General features: G+C 39.1%; 2 protein-coding genes across 4 annotated transcripts; both read right to left on the bottom strand.

Moving 5' to 3' along the window:
• Positions 1-4,401: 4,401 nt before the first annotated feature.
• LOC131334844 (uncharacterized) lies at positions 4,402-6,035 on the bottom strand. The gene has a single exon (XM_058370136.1). The coding sequence runs from the start codon at positions 5,712-5,714 to the stop codon at positions 4,701-4,703; it is 1,014 nt and encodes a 337-aa protein (XP_058226119.1). The 5' UTR covers positions 5,715-6,035; the 3' UTR covers positions 4,402-4,700.
• Positions 6,036-15,265: 9,230 nt separating this feature from the next.
• Positions 15,266-19,005, bottom strand: LOC131334841 (uncharacterized). 3 transcript variants are annotated; one of them, XM_058370134.1, is made up of 3 exons: positions 17,263-19,005; positions 16,584-16,675; positions 15,266-16,506 (listed from the first exon to the last, which is right to left on the bottom strand). In XM_058370134.1, exon 1 carries the CDS (start codon positions 18,914-18,916, stop codon positions 17,504-17,506), a length of 1,413 nt encoding a protein of 470 aa, XP_058226117.1. In that variant the 5' UTR covers positions 18,917-19,005; the 3' UTR covers positions 15,266-16,506; positions 16,584-16,675; positions 17,263-17,503. The 3 variants fall into 3 exon arrangements, with proteins under 3 accessions (XP_058226117.1, XP_058226116.1, XP_058226115.1); XM_058370133.1 differs by having other exon boundaries at positions 15,266-16,499; XM_058370132.1 differs by having other exon boundaries at positions 15,266-16,675.
• Between the last annotated feature and the right edge of the window lie 893 nt (positions 19,006-19,898).

The following is a 19,898-nucleotide window of genomic DNA, read 5'->3' as shown; positions in this document are numbered from 1 at the left end:
GAATAGCTAGTGACTGCTGGAGATGCTCTAAAATTAACTTATTGGCTTATTTTCGTCTTTATTAAAAAAAATTAGATTTCGGTTGTAATTTTTTACTTTTTAGATTCTTATCGTCATGACAAAGCAATAATTCTAAAAAAATTGACGAAAAACTAACAAATACGAAAAGAATTTGAATAAGAACAAAAAAATAAGCCAAATGATTTTTTTAGCAGAAGGACCCCTAAGGCTCCATTCCAGAACACCTTCTTAAAAAATAAATATTTATTTCACATTTTCAAACTCAAAAATAATGTAAATAAAAAATTACTTTTTTATTTTTTTACACCGTATAAAAGATCTCGATAAGATCTATCAAATAAGATCTATATTGCTAGAAAAATTATTTGCGTAAACACATTATTTTTGAGTTTGAAATTGCCTTCTTAAAAAATAAGTACTTATTTTCAGTTCCAAAACGGGGCCTAAGAACGTCTTCAATGGTAGGCGTGCTATTAATGGTAGCTATTGTTATAATATACAGTAGCGATGAATAGCGTCAATTTGCTACATTGTAGCAATGTTGCTCCAATGTTGCACATGCTGTTTCTTCTTTTCTATTCACAAAATGTCGATATGAATTTTCATTTCTAGGTCTCATAATGAGAGAGTAAAAATAAATGAGCCTGCTAAATTATAACAATAGCTAGCTATATCTTATGTTATATTTGGCACAAAAAATAGTTATAAGGTAAAAATGGCATGTATTTTACCTCACAATTGAAGAAGGGATTTAGAGCTTCATGTTATAATATAGCTATAGCATGCCGTTAGAGATGCTCCAGTACATATAAAATAGCAAGCTCTAGCTAGCATATGGGATATCACAACCATAACGCACTTAAAACAAACATCTATTATGGCCTGTTTGGATGGGGTATTGTAAATGAGTGTTGTGTTATTCCCCCTTTTAACACCTGGGACCCACCCTTCTACCCCATTTGGCAGTCAAAAGTGGAGGGGGTATTCCTTTCACCCCGTGTTCCACTACACCACCTAATACCGCCTGAGGAGGTGTTGGCGATGGGCTACCTTTGACCAGTTGCTGTGGAATCCCCCCAAATCCCCCTCTTTTCGGACGAATCTATCCCTCCTAATCCCCCTTTCCCACCCCGAAGTACCCATTTCACATCATCCACCCTTCCTTATACACCCCTATTAATCCTCCATCCAAACAAAGTATTATTTAATCCTCATTCTCTAATACCTCATCCAAACAACCTATTATTTAATATCCCCTCTATGAACATCACATCAATGTGGGTCATCATTTATTAACTAATATCCCTTACTATTTAATCCTCCCTTCTTACATAACACCTCCAAACCTAATCCCGCATCCAAATAGGCTTTTAATTTGCACTCTTAGCACATATCCCTACTACGTACACTAATTAGCACACATCCATTTGCTAGTTCCTACCACATAGCCCTAACTACACTAAGGGTATGTTTGGTTGGATGGAATCAAGGTTGGAATGAAATAGTCATTCCAATGAGTTACTTATTCCAATGTTTGGTTCACCATTAAATAATTGAATGATGATTCCAAATAGAATTACTATTCACCTTGGTAAAGGAATTGTCATTCCATCTAAAAAACTAAATAATTGTTATTCCATTTATTTGTCACACCAAAATTACTAGTGCCACTTCAACATTCACTATTGTCACACCCAAAATTACTACTGACACTCCGAAAAATGCTATTGCCACTCCGAAAATTACTATTGTCACTCCAAAAATTGCTATTGCCACACTATTACATTGGAGATGAGAATGACTATTCCTAAGCAAAAACAAACATGAGAATGATTATTCCATTTTCAATTCTTCCAATTCTATTCCATTCTTAATTCCATTCCTATTCACATTCCATTCCATCCAACCAAACGCACCCTAATGTATAACACGCCACCCGCAAATGATCTCAGAGTATCATAATCAATTGACTTGATTGCCTGCCTACACTCTCTGGTCCAAGAAATGGATAGGAATGTCTTGTTAAAGCCCATCTATGGGTCATCTCCAAACCCACTTTGATGATTGGAGCCATTTATTTTTTGGATCTCGTTATGAACATTAATCACACAAAAAATTACGTTGATTGGCTATCATTTGATATGATTTTGGAACACATTTCTATTGAGGAAAAAAGAATTACTACGGTGGATTGATACCCAATTAACCCATTTTATCTCCATATAAATGTATGTCAAAATCATATCAAACTATTTAAGGAAAAGATAAAGAGAAAAACATATCATCACCAAATACCCTTGGTGAGTTTTTGTTTTTTTTCCTGGGGTAAGTTAAAGTTGTATAGAAACAAAACCACTTACAGGTGCAAAGGGCCGGGCATACCCCAGGACAAAGCAATACAAAGAAAGCAAGCTAGAAACAGAGGACTACAACTCACTTAGGAGCAACAACACAACTGATCAGTCAATAACAGACCCAAAGTAAAAAAACGTTCACTGAGACTCAAAAACTTTACTGCCAGGAGACCATTGGGAGCACAAAAGTCTATTAGCAACTGATTTCCTGAGGTTCCTCCAAATCTCTGGTGACTTTATTTAGGTGGCGACAAAGTAACAAATTTGCAAGACGGATGGATTGCTTGGCGGTCCTTCGAATCAATCTACAACCCGTATAGACTGCTTGACAGTTTATCGAGCCGTTCTAAGTTGGATGGACTGCTTGACGGTCTATCTAGGCATGCTACAAGCCAGATAGATTTATGACTTTACAATTGCCAATCGGGAGGGTCTTTGGCTGGAAGCTCACCTTTTGGTCCAAAGGACTTGATCACGGAGAAGAACATGGAGCGATTGTCCATTCTCCTCGAGCTCACATACATCGTCCCAATTTGACATCATTAACTGCCACAATTTTGGTTGGGCAGGCATGTCCTGCCATTTTCTTGCATTTCATTCCATGATAGTACGTATGATGTTATTATACATGATCTGGTGGGGATCTCAATACCTCTTTTTTTTTTTTGGTTACATTTTTTTTTTTTACCCCTCTTCCTTTGTCAAATTAAGAGAACTGGAGCCAAAAAAAAAAAGGAAAAGAAAGAAAGCAGGAAGCAAGTTTGCTTCCTTTTCATCAATTAACGCCAGTAGTAAACAATCGAGAAGAATCGCAGGGGAGTAGCCAACTTTCAGAAAGGAAAATGAGGAGGATCGAATTTCTCTTACACTAGCATCAACTGTACGTAAGAGCGTGTATGGCAGTGAATTCCATACAAGATCAAAATCTTCCAAGTTCTCACCCGTACCGTTGAGCGCTTTGATATTCGATTGCAGGTATCTCATGACGTTGCTTCTGGCAGTAAAGCTCAAACATGATTTCAGAGAAGCTAATATTTGTGCGGACATCTTGGTGAAGAATGCTCTCAATCTGCTGCTTGGATTTATTTCTTTTTCTGTCATTCCATCGTTTTGTCTTTTCAATTTCAGCAAATTTGTAGGGATTAGATATCCCAAACTTATTCGTATTGTTTAATCTACACTAGTTTGTTTCTGACCAAAAAAAAAAAACTGTACGTAAGAGCATCTCCAACAGGAGATGTCAAATTGGGGATGTCAATTTTTTTTTGAAGGCTTATGTGATATTCTGACATCAAGCTAGCTCTCCCTCTCCAACCCGTTCAAAAAATTAGAGCTCAAACTTAAAGAGGGAAAAAAAAAATTCAAACGACAGAATTCTTTCTTGAACTTCAACGATAAGTTTTTGAACTTCCAAAGGTATGTTTTTTAAAATTGACAAGTTGAGAGGTAGCTGTCAAAATTGACATGAGAGTGAGAGGTATAAAAGCCACCTCGGCTTTGGCATGAGTGAAGGTATATCTGTTGGATTATCCATTTATGTCAAAAGTGACCGTTAGAGATGCCACATCAGCTTTGGCATCTCCTGTTGGAGATGCTCGCACGGTTGCTTTCTCAAAACGAATATACATTGTATTACTTTTATGTATAACTTATTCCGCACTTACAAAAATAAAAAATAAGTGCATCAAAACGAGATCACCTCCATATCCTCGCGTTTATATACTAGTACTAGTGGACTAATTAATACTACTATACTAGTATGATATGATGCACCAACCAACCAACCAACCACCATGCAGATCGAAGGAGTTGACGAAGGAAAATGTCTCTGATCTTCTGTTAATATAATACCACTACAGTGATAATTTTTCATCACACTCATTACTGTATTGGAATTTGGTAGGATCGATCATCCACGGCCCCAGACAAAATAATTGAAATGGCCTGAATTAGAATCCACTCAAGCATAAAACAAAACAACAAAAGGAAAGACGTCCAAAAATCTCTCTCTCGGTAATTCAAGTACTACATTAATCTTCTGTATTTATTTACTACTACTACTACTGTATTACATAATGTGCACATTCCTACAAAACTTTTACATAGACATACGGTACAAAGAAAATTGAATACGCGTATAGTATGTCTTGAGTAAACAACTGAGCCTCAAGTTTATTTGTTACGTTTATCTAGATTAAAACGTAAGCAAAGCTTCAATTTTTTTATTTATATATATTTTAGTATAAGAGGAGGCTGGCTCTGTGGCAGGCTGCAGCATCCGTTAATAATGCACGTTGAATATTGAAATTGATCAAGCCTAATTAATTAAGAGGAATGATGAATGACCCAGTGTTGGCCGTCGATTTGGATTTGGAGTCTATTGACTCGGGCAAACAAATCCACAGCTCTTCTAACTCCGTTATGGTCGGCAGAAGTGAAGTAATCATGCCCAAATATGACTCCACCGGGTGTTAGTAGTTTGTAAGCCCGGTTTATATCCGACCAGGCCGAGTGAAAGTCGTGACCTGCATCCACCGCAATTAGGTCCCCGAACACACCCCACTCACACAGTTTCTCCAGACCCGACCCGCTCGAGAACGGAACAAATACTACCGACTCACTGGCCTTCTCGTGAACCACGTTCTGCATGAACTGGTACAGAAGCAACACGTCTCCGTTCACCATCTTTATGTCCCTGAACCGGTCACGAAAACCGGGCCACCCACGGAAGTCGTCCAGACACACTATCTGAGTCTCCAGTCCCAGTCCCCTCGCCAACTCCGCCATGTGAATCGCTGACGCCCCCAAGAACGTGCCAACCTCAAGTATGGTCCTGGGTTGGACTTTGCGGATTAGGTTCTCGAATACAGCGCCGGTTGAGCCCCAGCCTTTGATTCTCCTTGGGCGTAGGAGAGGGCTAGCATGCTCCGGGGGGAAATCTTCGTAAGGGGAAGTGCCATTGAATACTCTGTCGAGAATTGTTTGGCGGACGAGTTTGGAGGGAACTGGGTCGGCACACTGAGTCGTGAAACGGTAGTGGTCGTTGTTGTTGTTGTTGTTGTCGTCGGCGGTTGCGGGGGTGGAGGTGTTTTTTTGGTTGCTTTGGGGAATATTAATATGTCTTGGTTGAGAAGAAGAGGAGGGAGAGTGGGGTGAAGAGTAATTGGGATATTGATGAGATGGAGCGGAAATATATCCCAAGGAGTAAGAGAGGAGGAGGAGGAGAATAAAGCAGACCGTGTGTTTGGTGAATTTCTTGCCAGCCAAAGCAGCGACCCGTCGTCGGTGGTGGTGGAGCAGGAGGTGGTGGACAGGTGGTTGCTGCTCTTCTTCCTTCATTAATTTAGATTTTCTTTTGATCTATTTCCCGATATGTATAGAAATTAAGACAAAAAGAAGGAAGGGTTTCAAAGAGATAGTAGTAGTAGTAGTAGTAATAAGAAGGTTGGTGGTAATTAGCATCAACGATTGAGGATGTGTAGTAGTAGTAGTAGAAGATGAGAAGAGGGTGAAGGAAGGAAGGTTGGTGGTGGTGGGGAGTGGATGTGGGTGTGGTTGGGTTTGGGTTGGTTGTGGTGTCTAGTACTTTTTGCTACCCACACAGCTGGTGTATGAAAATGATCGGAAAACGTCGTCTTCGGTGCCGTAGAGATCAATGCGACGCCCAACCCCCACCCCGACTCTAACTAATTATTACTACTACGACTAATATATGCTATAGTACTATTAGGCTCCGTTTCAAAACACCTTCTTAAAAAATAAGTACTTATTTCATATTTTCAAATTTAAAAATAATATGAATGAAATTTTTTTTTTCAATTTTTTTTTCACAGTATAAAAAATCTCAATGAGATCTATCAAACAAGATCCATATTGATAGGAAAATTATTTACGTAAACACATAATTTTTGAGCTTGAAATACCTTTTTAAAAAATAAATACTTATTTCCTTTTCCGGAACGCAGCCTTAGGCCATCCACAGTGGTATAATCAAATGTCAATTGTTTTTAAAGTTAACAATGTTTGTGCAAAAGATGACTCACAATGGTATAATCAAACTTAGCAACATCCTTAAAAATAATCAAATTTTAGGTTTTGGATAACCAAAACTAGCAACATTTTTCAATAATCAAAAGCATTTTTAAGCTTTGGATAACCAATTTTAGGCTGTGGACCCCTTATTTTGGTTATGGACTAGAAGCGACCATTGTGAACCTCAACATTGGTAAGCTTAACAACCTCTTAAATGAATAATCAAAAGCTGATGTGTCAACTTTTGGTTATCCATTTTTGGTTATACCATTGTGGATGGCCTTAGTCAAATGCTTTATCCTATGCTATAACAGCGACAAGCTAGGATTGTTAACTTCACATTTAGGCCCTGTTCGGTTAAAAAAGCCATTGGCTTTTCCGCTAAAAATAAGCCAAACAAACCCATTTAAAAACAAAAATAAGCCAATAAGCCATTTTTTCGTCTTTATTCAAAAAATATTGGATTTCGATCAAAATTTTATACTTTTTAGATTCCTCTCGTCATGAAGATGCAATAATTCCCAAAAAAATGAGGATAAACCAAGTGATACGAAAAAAATTTGAATAAGGACAAAAAATAAGCCACTTTAGCTTATTTGTCCGAACACCCCCTAACTGATACTGACCAATCCTAATAACCCTCTTTTTTAAACAAAAAACAAAAAATGTTTCCAATTTCTTCTTCCATCTTGTATTTTTTTTTTTTTATTTGCCCCTTTATAAAAGACTCTTTCTGAAAGATTCTTTTCAAGTTCTGTAATTAACGACCACTTCTTTCCTTTTCCTTTTCTTTTTTGTAGTTACATAAAAATACATCCTAACATAAACATCCATACAAAGCTGCTGCCTTAGAGGCTAGAGCATCCGCAATGGTAATAATCAAAATCAATAATCAAAATGTGTCACGTCAGTATTTGATTATTCATTTAGTTCATAATCAAACTTAACAACATCTACCTCCACATTGGTTATTTTTGCATTCCTAACCAAAAAATCCTCTCACAATACACAATGCACATTTGTCCTATCGCAAACGAATTTCAATCATGCATCCGAGCATACCAAATTATTCGTCTCGATGAGACGATTCTAATATGTGATGTTTTGAGTTATTGAGTTTTGAGTTTGGTTATTGAGTTTTGGTTATTGGTAAAAGTTGTTAAATTTGATTATGGAATGGGTGAAATTTGGTTATTTGCTAAAAGGCTTGTAACTTTCCTTATTACAATGTGGGGTGTTTTTTGAACATTGTTGTTAAGTTTGATTATCCAAACCCATTTGATTATCACAATGTGAATGCTCTTAGAAAAGAGTATGGGCAGCCGCTACAACAGCACAGATCACCCTTAACTAACACACTCACTGCCCGTTTGGATGGAGGATTTGTTTTGGGTGGATATCGAATGAGGGTGGATTTGAAGGTGGATATGTAATGAGGAGTAATATGTTAAGAATGGTGGATTTGTAATAAGGTGTTTGGATGATTGTTTGAGAATGGGGACTTGGGAGTTGGATATGATGGGATAATGTGTCAAATGACTTAATTGCCCTTGTGTATAAATTTAATGTTTAAAATACAATTAAATGCATATAATTATCATAGCCCCTGATTTCAAAACCCCAAAATTGTATTTATTATACTTATTATATATATTTACAATAATTGCAATTTAAAAGTCATTTTTATATATGTATGTATATGTATACCGATGGTATACCAAACCCATTCCCTAGCCCCATTCACCCTCGCACAACCCCATCCACTGACCACTGGATTCACCCACGCACGGCCCCGTCCTTTGCCTCCGTCCTCCGCCAATCATCACCCCTCATCTGTTTTTCAGCTCTCTCTCTCTCTCTCTCTCTCTCTCTCTCTCTCTCTCTCTCTCTCTCTTGTTTTGCACAGATCGATCGAGTAGGTCGAGATGGAGTCACCAGTCCCCTCTCTCTCTCTCTCTCTCTCTCTCTCTGTGGTCTGGTCTACAGAGGAGTATACATGCGGGATAGATTCGAAGAGGCAAGGGCAAAATGGTCAAAATGCCAGTCCGCTTCAGCCCGCTTCACTAACGATAAGGTACCCCCTGTCGTTACCAAATCCGGGAACACCTGGAGATGAAATCGGGGAAGACCTCAAATCCCCCTTTTAGTTTTCATACCCAAACATCGGAGATGAGGAGAAGCCGGATTCCAAATCCGGCCGGCTCACAAATCAGGGGTCATCTATCCCATCCAAACAAGCTGTCATAGTAGATTATACTCCAACTAGTACACGAACTAAGAACATACTAAAAAATAGAGGAAGATTTAAAGCCCGTACCATTCCCCAAAGAAAAAGAAAACCCATCTTTAGTATGTTCAAAGTAAAGCTCATCAGCAAGCACAAATCTAGAAATATTTATATTTATATAATAAAGGAAAACGGTTTTTGAATCTTATATGCTACATAAATCCAACGACCCTTATCTCTCCAACCCAATCTAACGACAGAAAGATGGGAATCCCTCATTTGATCAAAAACTCTCCTCTCAAAAACAAAAACTACCGTGAAAAAAGAAAAAAAAAAAAAAAAAAAAACCTAATTGCACGTTTGTTACTTAATTTTCTAATTTCTACCGAATCGACGGGAAATCGACGGAGAAACTGAATTATGATTTGCTGGAATGTGGATGTGGAAAGTGGAGTTTGGTTCCTTATCGTTTTCAGGATTTCTTTGAAAACAAACAATGAAGTGGATGGATTGTGGAAGAAGACTAACAAAATGGACTTTATTAATCTCCAAAATAGAAGAACAATCGATTAAGATAATCAAGTGAACAATTACAAGTTATAACTACTCCTAGAAAAGAAAAGATAAAGGCCTGTTGGCGTGGACCAGAGGATTCTGCCGAGCGGCACCCCTACCGAGCGGCCAATTCGACCGTTTATCTCGGAATCAACGGCCCGGATCAAAACATCTTTTTCCTTTTCCTTTTCTTTTTTTTTAAATCCGCTCGGTACCTTTGCATTCGGGCCGTCCAAAACACATTTGGACTGCCGAGATGCGCTCCGCACCCTTGCCAAGCACCCTTGCTTGGCAGGGTCTCCCGGTCCTGTTGGCGTTGTTTGTGCGTTCTTTATAATGAGGCCTAAAAAGGCTAATTATAGGAAAACAAAATGCACAGGAAATAACTTCCTAACTTCTTCAATACTCTTTATTCTCCTTTGCTTCCACTTGTCCAAATAACTTCCCACTAACATCAAAGTGTGTAGGAGTATGCTAAGTGTTCTTTACAACCGCCAAGTGTATAGGACAATGCCATGTGTCTTTTTAACCTCCAAGTAAATAGAGATACGTCAAGTGTCTTGTACATGTTATTAAAAATACAAATACAAATACCAATACTAAAAATAATAAAATATGAAGCATTCTCATAATTGCCACTTTTCGATCGATCATCGACAGGCGATGAAATATGGTACAAATAGCGTTATATTCCTCTCTCTCTCTCTCTCTCTCTCTCTCTCTCTCTCCCTCCCTCCCTGTAACGCCCCGAATTTTTGGGTACGTTAAAGAAGACATTTTATTACAAAAACAAAGTGAGTCTGGCTCATTATTACATCATAACTCTCATGAGAGTACTTTTATTACACAAAGGAAGGGAACTAAGGTTCCTAACTACAGCTCCGCCTGCTCCTCCATCTGAGCCAGCTCTTCAGCTCCAAAGGCCTCCAAAGTGTACTACTCACCTTGATCATCTACAAAGTCTGACACATTATACCAGTGTCGCCACCGATATAATATGTCAGGGTCACCAAAGGTAACACTATGAGCTACGAAAGCTCAATAGAAAAATCCATACCCACCTATCTTAACTTACAAACAATAGGTTATAATAAAACATCGATTTTCACATGATACGTGTATACACAGCTACAAAAGACAATATCAATAACACATCCGCAATCGCTATATAACTATCGTTTGGTGTCCAAGATTCTCCGAGTTTCTCCTACGCAACTCATCGTAGACCGTGTCTCCATTTTCATATACAAATCAACATTTTTCAAAATCATTTGTTTAACACACCCAACCTCGGTTCCGCCACGCCGGGTTCCCGAGTATCCTCACAATGGTTCCGCCGTGCCGGGTTCCCATTGGCACACAATTTGCATTGGCTCCGTACCGCGGATAACCAAGCCACACACCCAACCTCAGTTCCGCCGCGCTGGTCTCCCGAGTATCCTCACAATGGTTCTGCCGCACTGGGTTTCCATTAGCACACACACACACAACTCACATTATGCACCAAAATCGGTCATAATGTAGTTTCAAAAATATTTCCTTCCTCGGAATACATTTCCTTTCATTAACCACATCCTATGTGCCATGTTTTTATTTTCTCGGTTCTCGTGTCTCGATTCCATGCAAAGACTCCGCGGTAGGACAAAAGTAAGCATGAATCATTCATTGTAATCTAACAAGATCATCCAACTCCATAATATACCACAAGTAATACAATCAATTCATGTATACCATTTCAAACTCCTCGAAATATCAAAATACGAATACTTCAATGCAAATAGTAAAGTTTTAACTTTCGAAAAACCGTTCTTTCTTGGAGATCAAAATAACATACGTTATACTTGAGATGGAAAGTAAATAAAGATAACCTACTTCCTACTTGGGATGGAAGATAAGGAGATCCTACCTTACTTCTTGGCGGTAGTAACGGCTTACGGACGGCAATCGGTGGTCGGACGGAGTAACTTCCTACGGTGGTCTTCCGATAGCTTCGAAAGAGAAGGTTTCTCTCGAAACTTGATCTTAACTAAACTACTTAAACTTTTTGGATCGAAGGGTGGTCAAGTGGCGGCTTAGTGGCGGCTTTAGATGAGTTTCTTGAAGAACACAAGAAAAACTCAAGAACAAGAAGAACAAAGAATTTCTAGAGAGAGAAGTTGAAGAATGAAAAGGTATGAGTTGAATGGCATGGGAATGGCTCTATTTATTACCAAAACTTGAGCTCTCTCTCTCTCTCTAAGGCCGGCCCCCCTCTCTCTCCATACCTCAATTTTTTACACTTGTCATGAAATCTTTGAAAGATCAAAGGCCAACCCTAGGCTTACATGGCTAGGATTTGTACCTTGGATTTGATCTTGGAAGATTTGATGGAGGGAAGGCTAGGTTGTACAAAATTTGGTGTTTAAATAATTATAGAAGGACAATGAAATGATAGATCTTGGCTAGGAAGAATATATGGCCAAGGATTTGAAAGATGTAAGAAGATCATGGTGGTACAACCCAAATCTCCTCTTTCTCTTCTCTCTCTCTTCTCTCTCCCTCCTCTCTCTCGGCCAACTCTCTCTCTCTCTCTCTCCCCTCTCTCTCTCGGCCTCTCCTCTCTCTCTCTCCCTCCTCTCCTCTCTTGCACAAGTACACACACACACACACACACACACACACACTATTATGTACAAGAAAGACATAAAAAAAATATTATGTACTTTTGGTACTTTGAATCAAAGAGATTTTAAAGCCAAGATTTTCTCATTAAATAAATAAATAAGCATATGTGTACTAAGTCATTACTTAGTCATCCAAGTACACATATTATATATACATAGGTACTTATGTAATCTAGGGAGATCATCTCCCCATTAAATTAATCCAATTGGGTTCAAAACCCCAATAAAAAAATACCAAGGTACCTAAGGAATCTTAGGCTTTGAAATCCAAAAGTACCTACATAATATAATATAGGTACCATGTCACGTGGAAATTAGGAAAAATGACTAGTTTATTAAACCCTAGTACTAGTTGAAAGAATAACCCTATTACCCAATGGATAATAAAACCCCTAGTATTTATTGTCCAATGGACAAAAATAATAAGAAAAGTTTTATATTAAAATAACCAAAATGTCCTTCAAAGCATGTGAACAAATGCCTTATATTTAAATATATGTGTGGTACCAAGTACCTCAATTAAATAAAAAGGCTAGGATTCTCCACATTAAATAATAATAGAGTACAAGTACTAGTTTAATCAATAAAATACTTTAGAAATCTAGGGTTTAGATATACCCCAATATTTTAATGCATAAAAGTACATGGAAATCCAAATCTTGATTATTTAAATAAAATCTTGTACCTTGTTGGAAGATTAGTGCTATTACCCAATGGGTAATAGTTTCCCTAGTGGTTAATAACCAAAGGATAATAGAGGGGTGGAAGAATACCCAATAAACAAAGAATAAATGTACTTGCACATGTGTTTAAAACATATATAATATTATATTCATACTAATTCACATATTTTAATAGAAGGCCTATTGTCCAATGGACAAAGATTATCCTAACTTCTATTGACCAATGGGTAATGGTGAAACGGTTCAAAAGGTTCATCTAGTAACTAGGTTAGTTTGGTTCTATCAACTAGTTGTTTAGAAACTAACTAAATTGGTCAAATAGGATTTCTAGTCGAGAGTTAACAAATGACCAAAATCTAACAATTACGAAAATAAATAAGAAATTATATAGCCACTCAAGAGAAAATAAGTAATTTAAAATAACAACGAGATTTTTATTCGATGAAAATCGGAGTTGTTACACTCCCTCTCCTCTCAAAACCACAAAACCACAAACCCTCCTCCATCTCGCTGATTTCACACCACACTAGAAGTCGACGATGAAGGGAGTTAACAGGTAGCATTATTTATTTTGCCCCCTTCTTTTCTTTTATGTTTAGGTTCATGGCTGCTCTTTGACCTTAGTTTTCTCGGCAAACCGCCGCCGGCAATTCCCCGAGGAAACCCAATAGTTACTATAAATAATTTTGGTTCAATTATTAATTTCTATGATGCCAGTCATATTTGAATGCCGAATCTATTTGGAATTGGAGATATCAGTAGTTGTGAAGTTTTTAGTACCTGCTTCAGCCAACTTACTCACCTAAACTCCGAGAGACCAATCTCATTGTCCCCAAGCATGATCCCAAAAAATGGAGAGTCCTAGGTTTGCGATTGAGGGACTATATTCACATCATTTGTATGTGTTGCTTAAATCCTCATATAATTCCATTCTTGTTGTATGTGTTTTTCAAATGAAGAGGTTGGAAATTGTGAAACATCTCTAATTTATTTACCTTATTTTTTAGGTTGTTACAAAGTAAGCAAAAGTGAGAGAAATACTGGCCGAAAGGAAATTTTGTCTGAGTGATCATGGAAAATTATAAAAGAAATTTAGCTGAACATTTTTAGTATTATGTGTTGTCTGTTTCGTTCATGATTAATTTGGTTACGCACTTGCTAAACTATATGTCTGATTTCATTGATTTTAAGCTCATTTACTGTAGTTGAGAAGAGGAATATGGAAAAGGATTTTGTCATGTTCAATAGTAACATTTCATTGGTTAAATTGGTCTTGATATCTTTCATCGTGCCTTTAAATACAGACAATTGAAGCTTGCTAAAAAAATGAGTTTCGAGCCAAGACGATTTCTTAAATGCCAATATTCGGACCGTGCTTGAAGGCACGGGCAAACCCTATATTCTATAAGCTATGACATTTGGGGACTGGGGGGAGCTGCTGTCCCTCAGCAGCGTGCTGTTCCAGCCGAGGGGGCCCCGCTCCGGTCTTGCTCCGATAATCGAAAACGTTTATTTCATAGAGTTCGTCGAGTTGAATAAGTACACGAAAAATCAATTTGATTGGATATCAATAAGTGCCTGATCGGAACACATATAACTTGCCAATAATGGGTTCTGATAGATTTGATCCAGCGTTTCAGATCCATTCTTTTCAAGACAAAAAGATTTTGATTAGACACTTAATGATGTCCGATCGAGCTGATTTTTTACTTGTTTGTTCAACTAGACAAGCTTTACGAAGTAAACATTTCCGATCATTGGAGCGAGACCAAAGCACGGCCCCCTTGGCTGAGTAAAGGGACAGCAGCTCCCCCAAGTCCGACATTTGGGATGATTTCTGGAGGATATACCACCACCAATAAGAGGGGAACATTCCATTGAATCTGACGACCAGTATCACGATTAACATCACAGTAAGGGTTTCCAACTTGAGGAAACCACCGACTTTGAAATACACTGATAGAGTCGCCCTTTTGATAGAGTCGCCGTTTCAAAAGAAGTTGTTTGACCCAAACAAGACTCCTCCAACCCCAAGAACATACACCACGAACTCAAGTAAATCCCAGGTTTTTCCACACATTCCACGTAAACCCCTTGCTCAACAAATTTCTCTCCTTGCAACAAGTTTGGCCTGGTATACAACTCTTGATCTTTGCCAAATTAAGGCATTGTCCAGCCTGCTCACAATTGGAATCTGACACCCACTAAAGCTACCATGCCTCCTCTAGATTGTACTCCATGTACAACTATCAATCATCAGCAAAAAGTACGTGCAAGATATAGGGAGAAGACTCACTAACAGCAATCCCTTTTACATAAAAATTTTGATGCCAACTCCACAAGGCTCGATAAAGCGCTTGAAAAACCAGAATAAACAAATAAGGCGACCCATCTCAACCCGCACGCAGGTTTAAAGCGCACAGATTTACTTCCATTGACCAAAACAGAAAAAGTCAGTGGTAAACACTGATACACAAGGTCAATCCACGTGACTGAAGCCCATAGCCCTCGACACAGCAACCAAGAAATCCCAACTAATTCCTTCATAAGCCCTACTCATATCCAACTTCAAAGCAAAAAAAGATTTCCTCCCTTTCTTTGACCTTCGAATGAATTCAATCAAATCATAGGCAACAAGACATCATCAGAAATAAGCAGCAAAGGCATAAAAGAATTCTGACAGACAGTTATCAAGCTGCCAAAGATTGGCCTCAACCGATTGACCATGACTTTAGAAATGAGCTTGTATAAAACACTACATCAACTTATCTTAATTCTTTACTTTTTCTGTGTCCACGAAAACAAGGCAATCTCTCCTATCTTAATTCTTAAAAGTACTAGTGTACTACTATTTAGTCTGATGCTACTCATGGTAATCCCTCGACTTGAACTCAAACATCCACAGGCCAACCGTAGGAACCGAGAATCAAGCCACAATCAATTCAAATTGAATTTTGTGGCACTACAGCAATGCCACTGTATACAATCATGTCAATGCCACTGAACACCATCACGTGAAGGAAAGAGCTAAGGGATCACCCTTTTCATTGGCCTTCGAGGGTTCACTTGTCCTGTATGGTCTAACTTAGGAACTCCATAACTCTCTTGAAAAAATATTTGACAAAAAAACATTAGAGATCCCAAAAGATGTGTCCCCATGCTAAAGATGATTCCATCTGACTTTGATGCTGTAAAAGATTTCATTGGAATCAGGCCTATTCTTTGCTATTGCCCTTTTTCTCTGTCCTTCTGGACTTTTTGGAGGCTTGGAACAGGTCTCTCTTCGTCTGTCCACTTCTCTCTCCCTTCACCTTCAAGCTCTCTTTAATTATTGCATTTTCAACTTCTTCTCATGTTATCGGCGAAAGTAAGTATTGGTAGAATAGTTAGATTAGTACCTTGGAAAAGGAGTTGAACTCCTTACCTCCTTTCTCCTAACACCTAGGTGCACCCTGATGTTGTTGGGCCGAAGGCCTCTTGGCTGCATTTTCAACTTCTCCAAGCAATTCTCTCTCATTTCAGAAAAATTTTGGACCAAGGGCCAAAATTGAACTTTTTCTATCCAGTCTCACGAAACATGAACTTCCTCCTGTACCTTGAGTTCCTCCAAATGCTCAAATAAATTAAGCCAAACGAGCCTTCTACAATGCTAAACCAACAATGCAGGAGAATTTGATGGCAAGGAAAAGAAATTGAAAATGCTAAAAAGAAAAAGAGCTGCAACCATCCGGCTGCTTAAGCCGAAGAAATGTCTTACCATATACATAGAAGGGTTCATAACTTCTCAAAATACAGGAGAACCATTTGACAAATTTAAGCAACCGTCCAGATACGCGAAACGGGTTTACAACTTACCAAACATCATCTACGTGGTGTTATATCTGCTCGAAGTGAATTATTCTCAGATGTATGCCTGTCTGCTTAGCCTAGGTAGCATAGGATTTATGCCTCCATGACGAGTACCCTACATTCTATGAATGCGGTTACAGAAGAAGCATAAGCTGAAGAGGAGACTTAACAAACTGAAATATGAAGAATACAGAAATACCTGTGTTCAGATTTCTTCCCTCCTCCATTTCTCCTCGATACTTATTTTCTTGCTACTGTTTATACATCACCCTGTCTACAATGAAGAAATAACTGAAACAATATACATAAAATACTAGTAAATTAATCAGAAAAAATAGAAATCAACTTATTATTGGATCTGATTATCAGTTCCCAGATCTTGCAATTAATCAACTTGCAGATTTTGGAAGAAAACTAGAGAGCAAAACATAACAAAATGAAATGGTGCAACATAACAGCTCTCCCACCATGCTATTTGTTGGGGTGGGGCACCCTCCGAATACTCAAAAGACAAGACAAGTGTTCTCATCAATGATAGAGGAAAGAGAAGTTCGTAGAATTTGAAATGACCATCGAACAAAATGGCTGGTAGCTCGGATCATTTTATAACACCATCGGTGTTATAAAATACTACGTAATCATACTAGAACCTGAAGAAAGGCAGACAACAGACAAATTGAAAATGCATTTGAATACTGCAATTATAAAATACCATGTATATAAACAAGGATGTACAACATGAAAGGCAGAGTATTGAGTTTTCATTCAGATCCAATCCAAAAAAAATAAAGTTTTCATTCAGATTCCGTTTAACTACAAAAGTTATAAGCCTAATACTGTTCATAAAAGTCAGCAAAAGTGTTACATACAATTTTTACCTTGTACGTATAACCTCCAAGTTGCATCCCAACTAACCCGCCCATCAGTGCCTTTCAAAAATTCAAAGTGGAAGCAGATTTCGGAGTTCCCTTTCATTCTCGGTACCCACTGAATTTCCAGCAGCTTTGTATTCGTTAGCTATCTCTACTCCAATTTGGGATTCTTTCAGGGGTACACTCTGCATAGCAGAACCCTTGCTAATCTGAAACCGTGCAATTACTTCCACCGGGCTGTGCTCATTTATACGGCCATATTCACAGTCTCATAAACATGTTTCAGCATTGGATTCTCAAAACGTGACTTACTAGAACCCACATCCATTGATTTTGCTGCACATATTGTTGCCTTGCGTGGGGAAGCAGCAAGATTATGTTGTCCTGCAACATTACTATTACCATCAACAGCCGAGCTGAGCCCTTTGGACTTGTCAAGATTCCCCGTACTCTTTGTAGCTGAAGAAGTTCTGGCAATATCAGCTCTTAACCCTCCACGGAGACCTATAAATCTGCTCTGCCGTTGTTCAGAATCAGACAGAACAAACACAGTTCCTCTTTCTAGTTCATTCGATCCAGTTCCAATGTTACACGTCGAAGACTCAATATCCAAAATGGTATTACAAAGTTTTTGCTTTTTCAAAGGAGGACCAACCGAAACATTTTTCCTTTGAGATTTGGATGAATATCCCAACCCCCTCTTCTGGGAAGAGGACTTTGATGGAACAACTTTGATAGGATTAGCAAAATCACGTTGTGGCATCTTCAAGGGATGCTCACCTTTTCTCGAATTAGGCGGTGAGCCCAAACGCTTCATGGCTGAATCAGAGGGAGAGGGAGAAAGGGACAGCCTATATTTGGAAGCCCTAAACTGAGTTACAATGGAAAAGGCGCGATCGAAGAATAGCCCCTCTTGTGTTGCCATGGACTTCAATTGGGAAAGCCAGAGACTTGAATCTGAGGGAGAGAGGGAAAGCCAATATTTGGAAGACCGAAACTGAGTTACAAGGGAAATGGCTTGATCGAAGAATAACCCAGCATCATCTTGTGTTTTTTTTTGGGTAAAATCATCTTGTGTTGTTGCCATGGTCTTCAATTGTGAAAGCCAGAGACTATTATGATCATGCTGGGTGTCTGATGATGACGACGAATAATCAAAACAATCAATAACATCATCGTCGTGGGTTGCCAAGTATTCTACGGTGTGAGGTGGTGAAGATTCCGTAGAGGGAGGGGATAAAATTTGGTAGGACACAACACAAGGAGGAGTGGGGGTATCTCGCTGGTCATGGATGTACGAGTAGTCATTCTGGTCGTGGTGGTGGTGGCTTTGGCCATCGATGATGCAGTTGTCGTCGTTGTTGGTGTTGGTGTTGGTGTTGGTGTTGGTGTTGGTGATACTTTTGTCGTTGAGGTCGTCGTCGTTTTGGGAGAGGAGGTCGAGGAGGTAGGGGCCGATGGATTCAGGGGGAATAATGGTGCCGTCGGCATCCAGCGAGTGGTCGATGAAGCGCATAGACAGAGGGGTGAAGATAGCAGCAGTAGAACTAGTATCAATCATAAGTGGGGTGGTGTTAGTAGTTGTGGTTTGGAAAGAAGAGGGTCTGGTGGGCCTGCAGATTTCCAGGATTGACGCGTAGGGATCATCGTCTTCCTCCATATGGTCCGGAAATGGAACTCTCTCTAGGGTTTCCGCCCGTCTCTTGCCTTCCGCTTTCCCTATCTTTTATTTCTTCTTTGTTTTCGGGAGTTCATAAATACAATTGCAAATTTACATGTAACTAGTTTTTAAATAAATGACAAAATTGTCCTTATAAAAATGGACAAAAATACCTACTTTTATTATATAGGGGAAATTACAGATACCCCCCTTAAACTACCACCCGGTCATACATTGTCCCCTTTAACTACAAAAACCAACACTTAACCCCCTCCAACTACCGTTTGCTGATAATGCGACTGACTCCGTTTGCGATCTGTTAAAGATTTGTACGGAAATAAGGTGCTAGACTAAGGGGCTGTTTGATAAAACTGAAAACTGAAACTGAAAGCTGAAAAATTAAGTACTGAAAACTGAATGCTGAAATTTTTAAGCTGAAAAGCTGTTTGATAAATATATTAAGTACTGAATTAAAAAAATGATGAATTAATTTTGTTCCAATTCTATCTTAATTTACTAACGGTCACAATATATTTTTGGTAATGGTGGTGGAGTGGTGGTGGGGGAGTGGTGGAGGTAGTAGGAGTGCTGGTAGTGGTGGTGGTGGTGTAGTGATGGTAGTGGTGGTGGAGTGGCGGTGGTGGTGATGGTGGTGGAGTGGTGGAGGTGGTGGTAGGAGCGGTGGTGTGTGGTGGTGTAATGATGGTAGTGGTGGAGTGGTGGTGGTGGTGGTGGTGGAGTGGTGGTGGTGGTGGTGGTAGTGGAGGAAGTGGTGGCGGTGGTGGTGGAGTGGTGGTGGTGGTGTAGTGATGGTAGTGGTGGGAGAGTGGCGGTGGTGGTGGAGTGGTGGAGCGGTGGTGGTGGTGGTAGGAGCGGTGGTGGTGGTGGTGGTGTAGTGATGGTAGTGGTGGAGTTGTGGTAGTGGTGGAGCTGGTGGTGGTGGTGGTAGTGGAGGAAGTGGTGGTGGTGGTGATGTGGTGGT

The sequence above is a fragment of the Rhododendron vialii genome, chromosome 7a (assembly GCF_030253575.1).
Source record: "Rhododendron vialii isolate Sample 1 chromosome 7a, ASM3025357v1".
NCBI lineage: Eukaryota > Viridiplantae > Streptophyta > Magnoliopsida > Ericales > Ericaceae > Rhododendron > Rhododendron vialii.
Note: the sequence above shows the minus strand (reverse complement) of the source record. Positions and strands in the feature narration are given on the sequence as shown.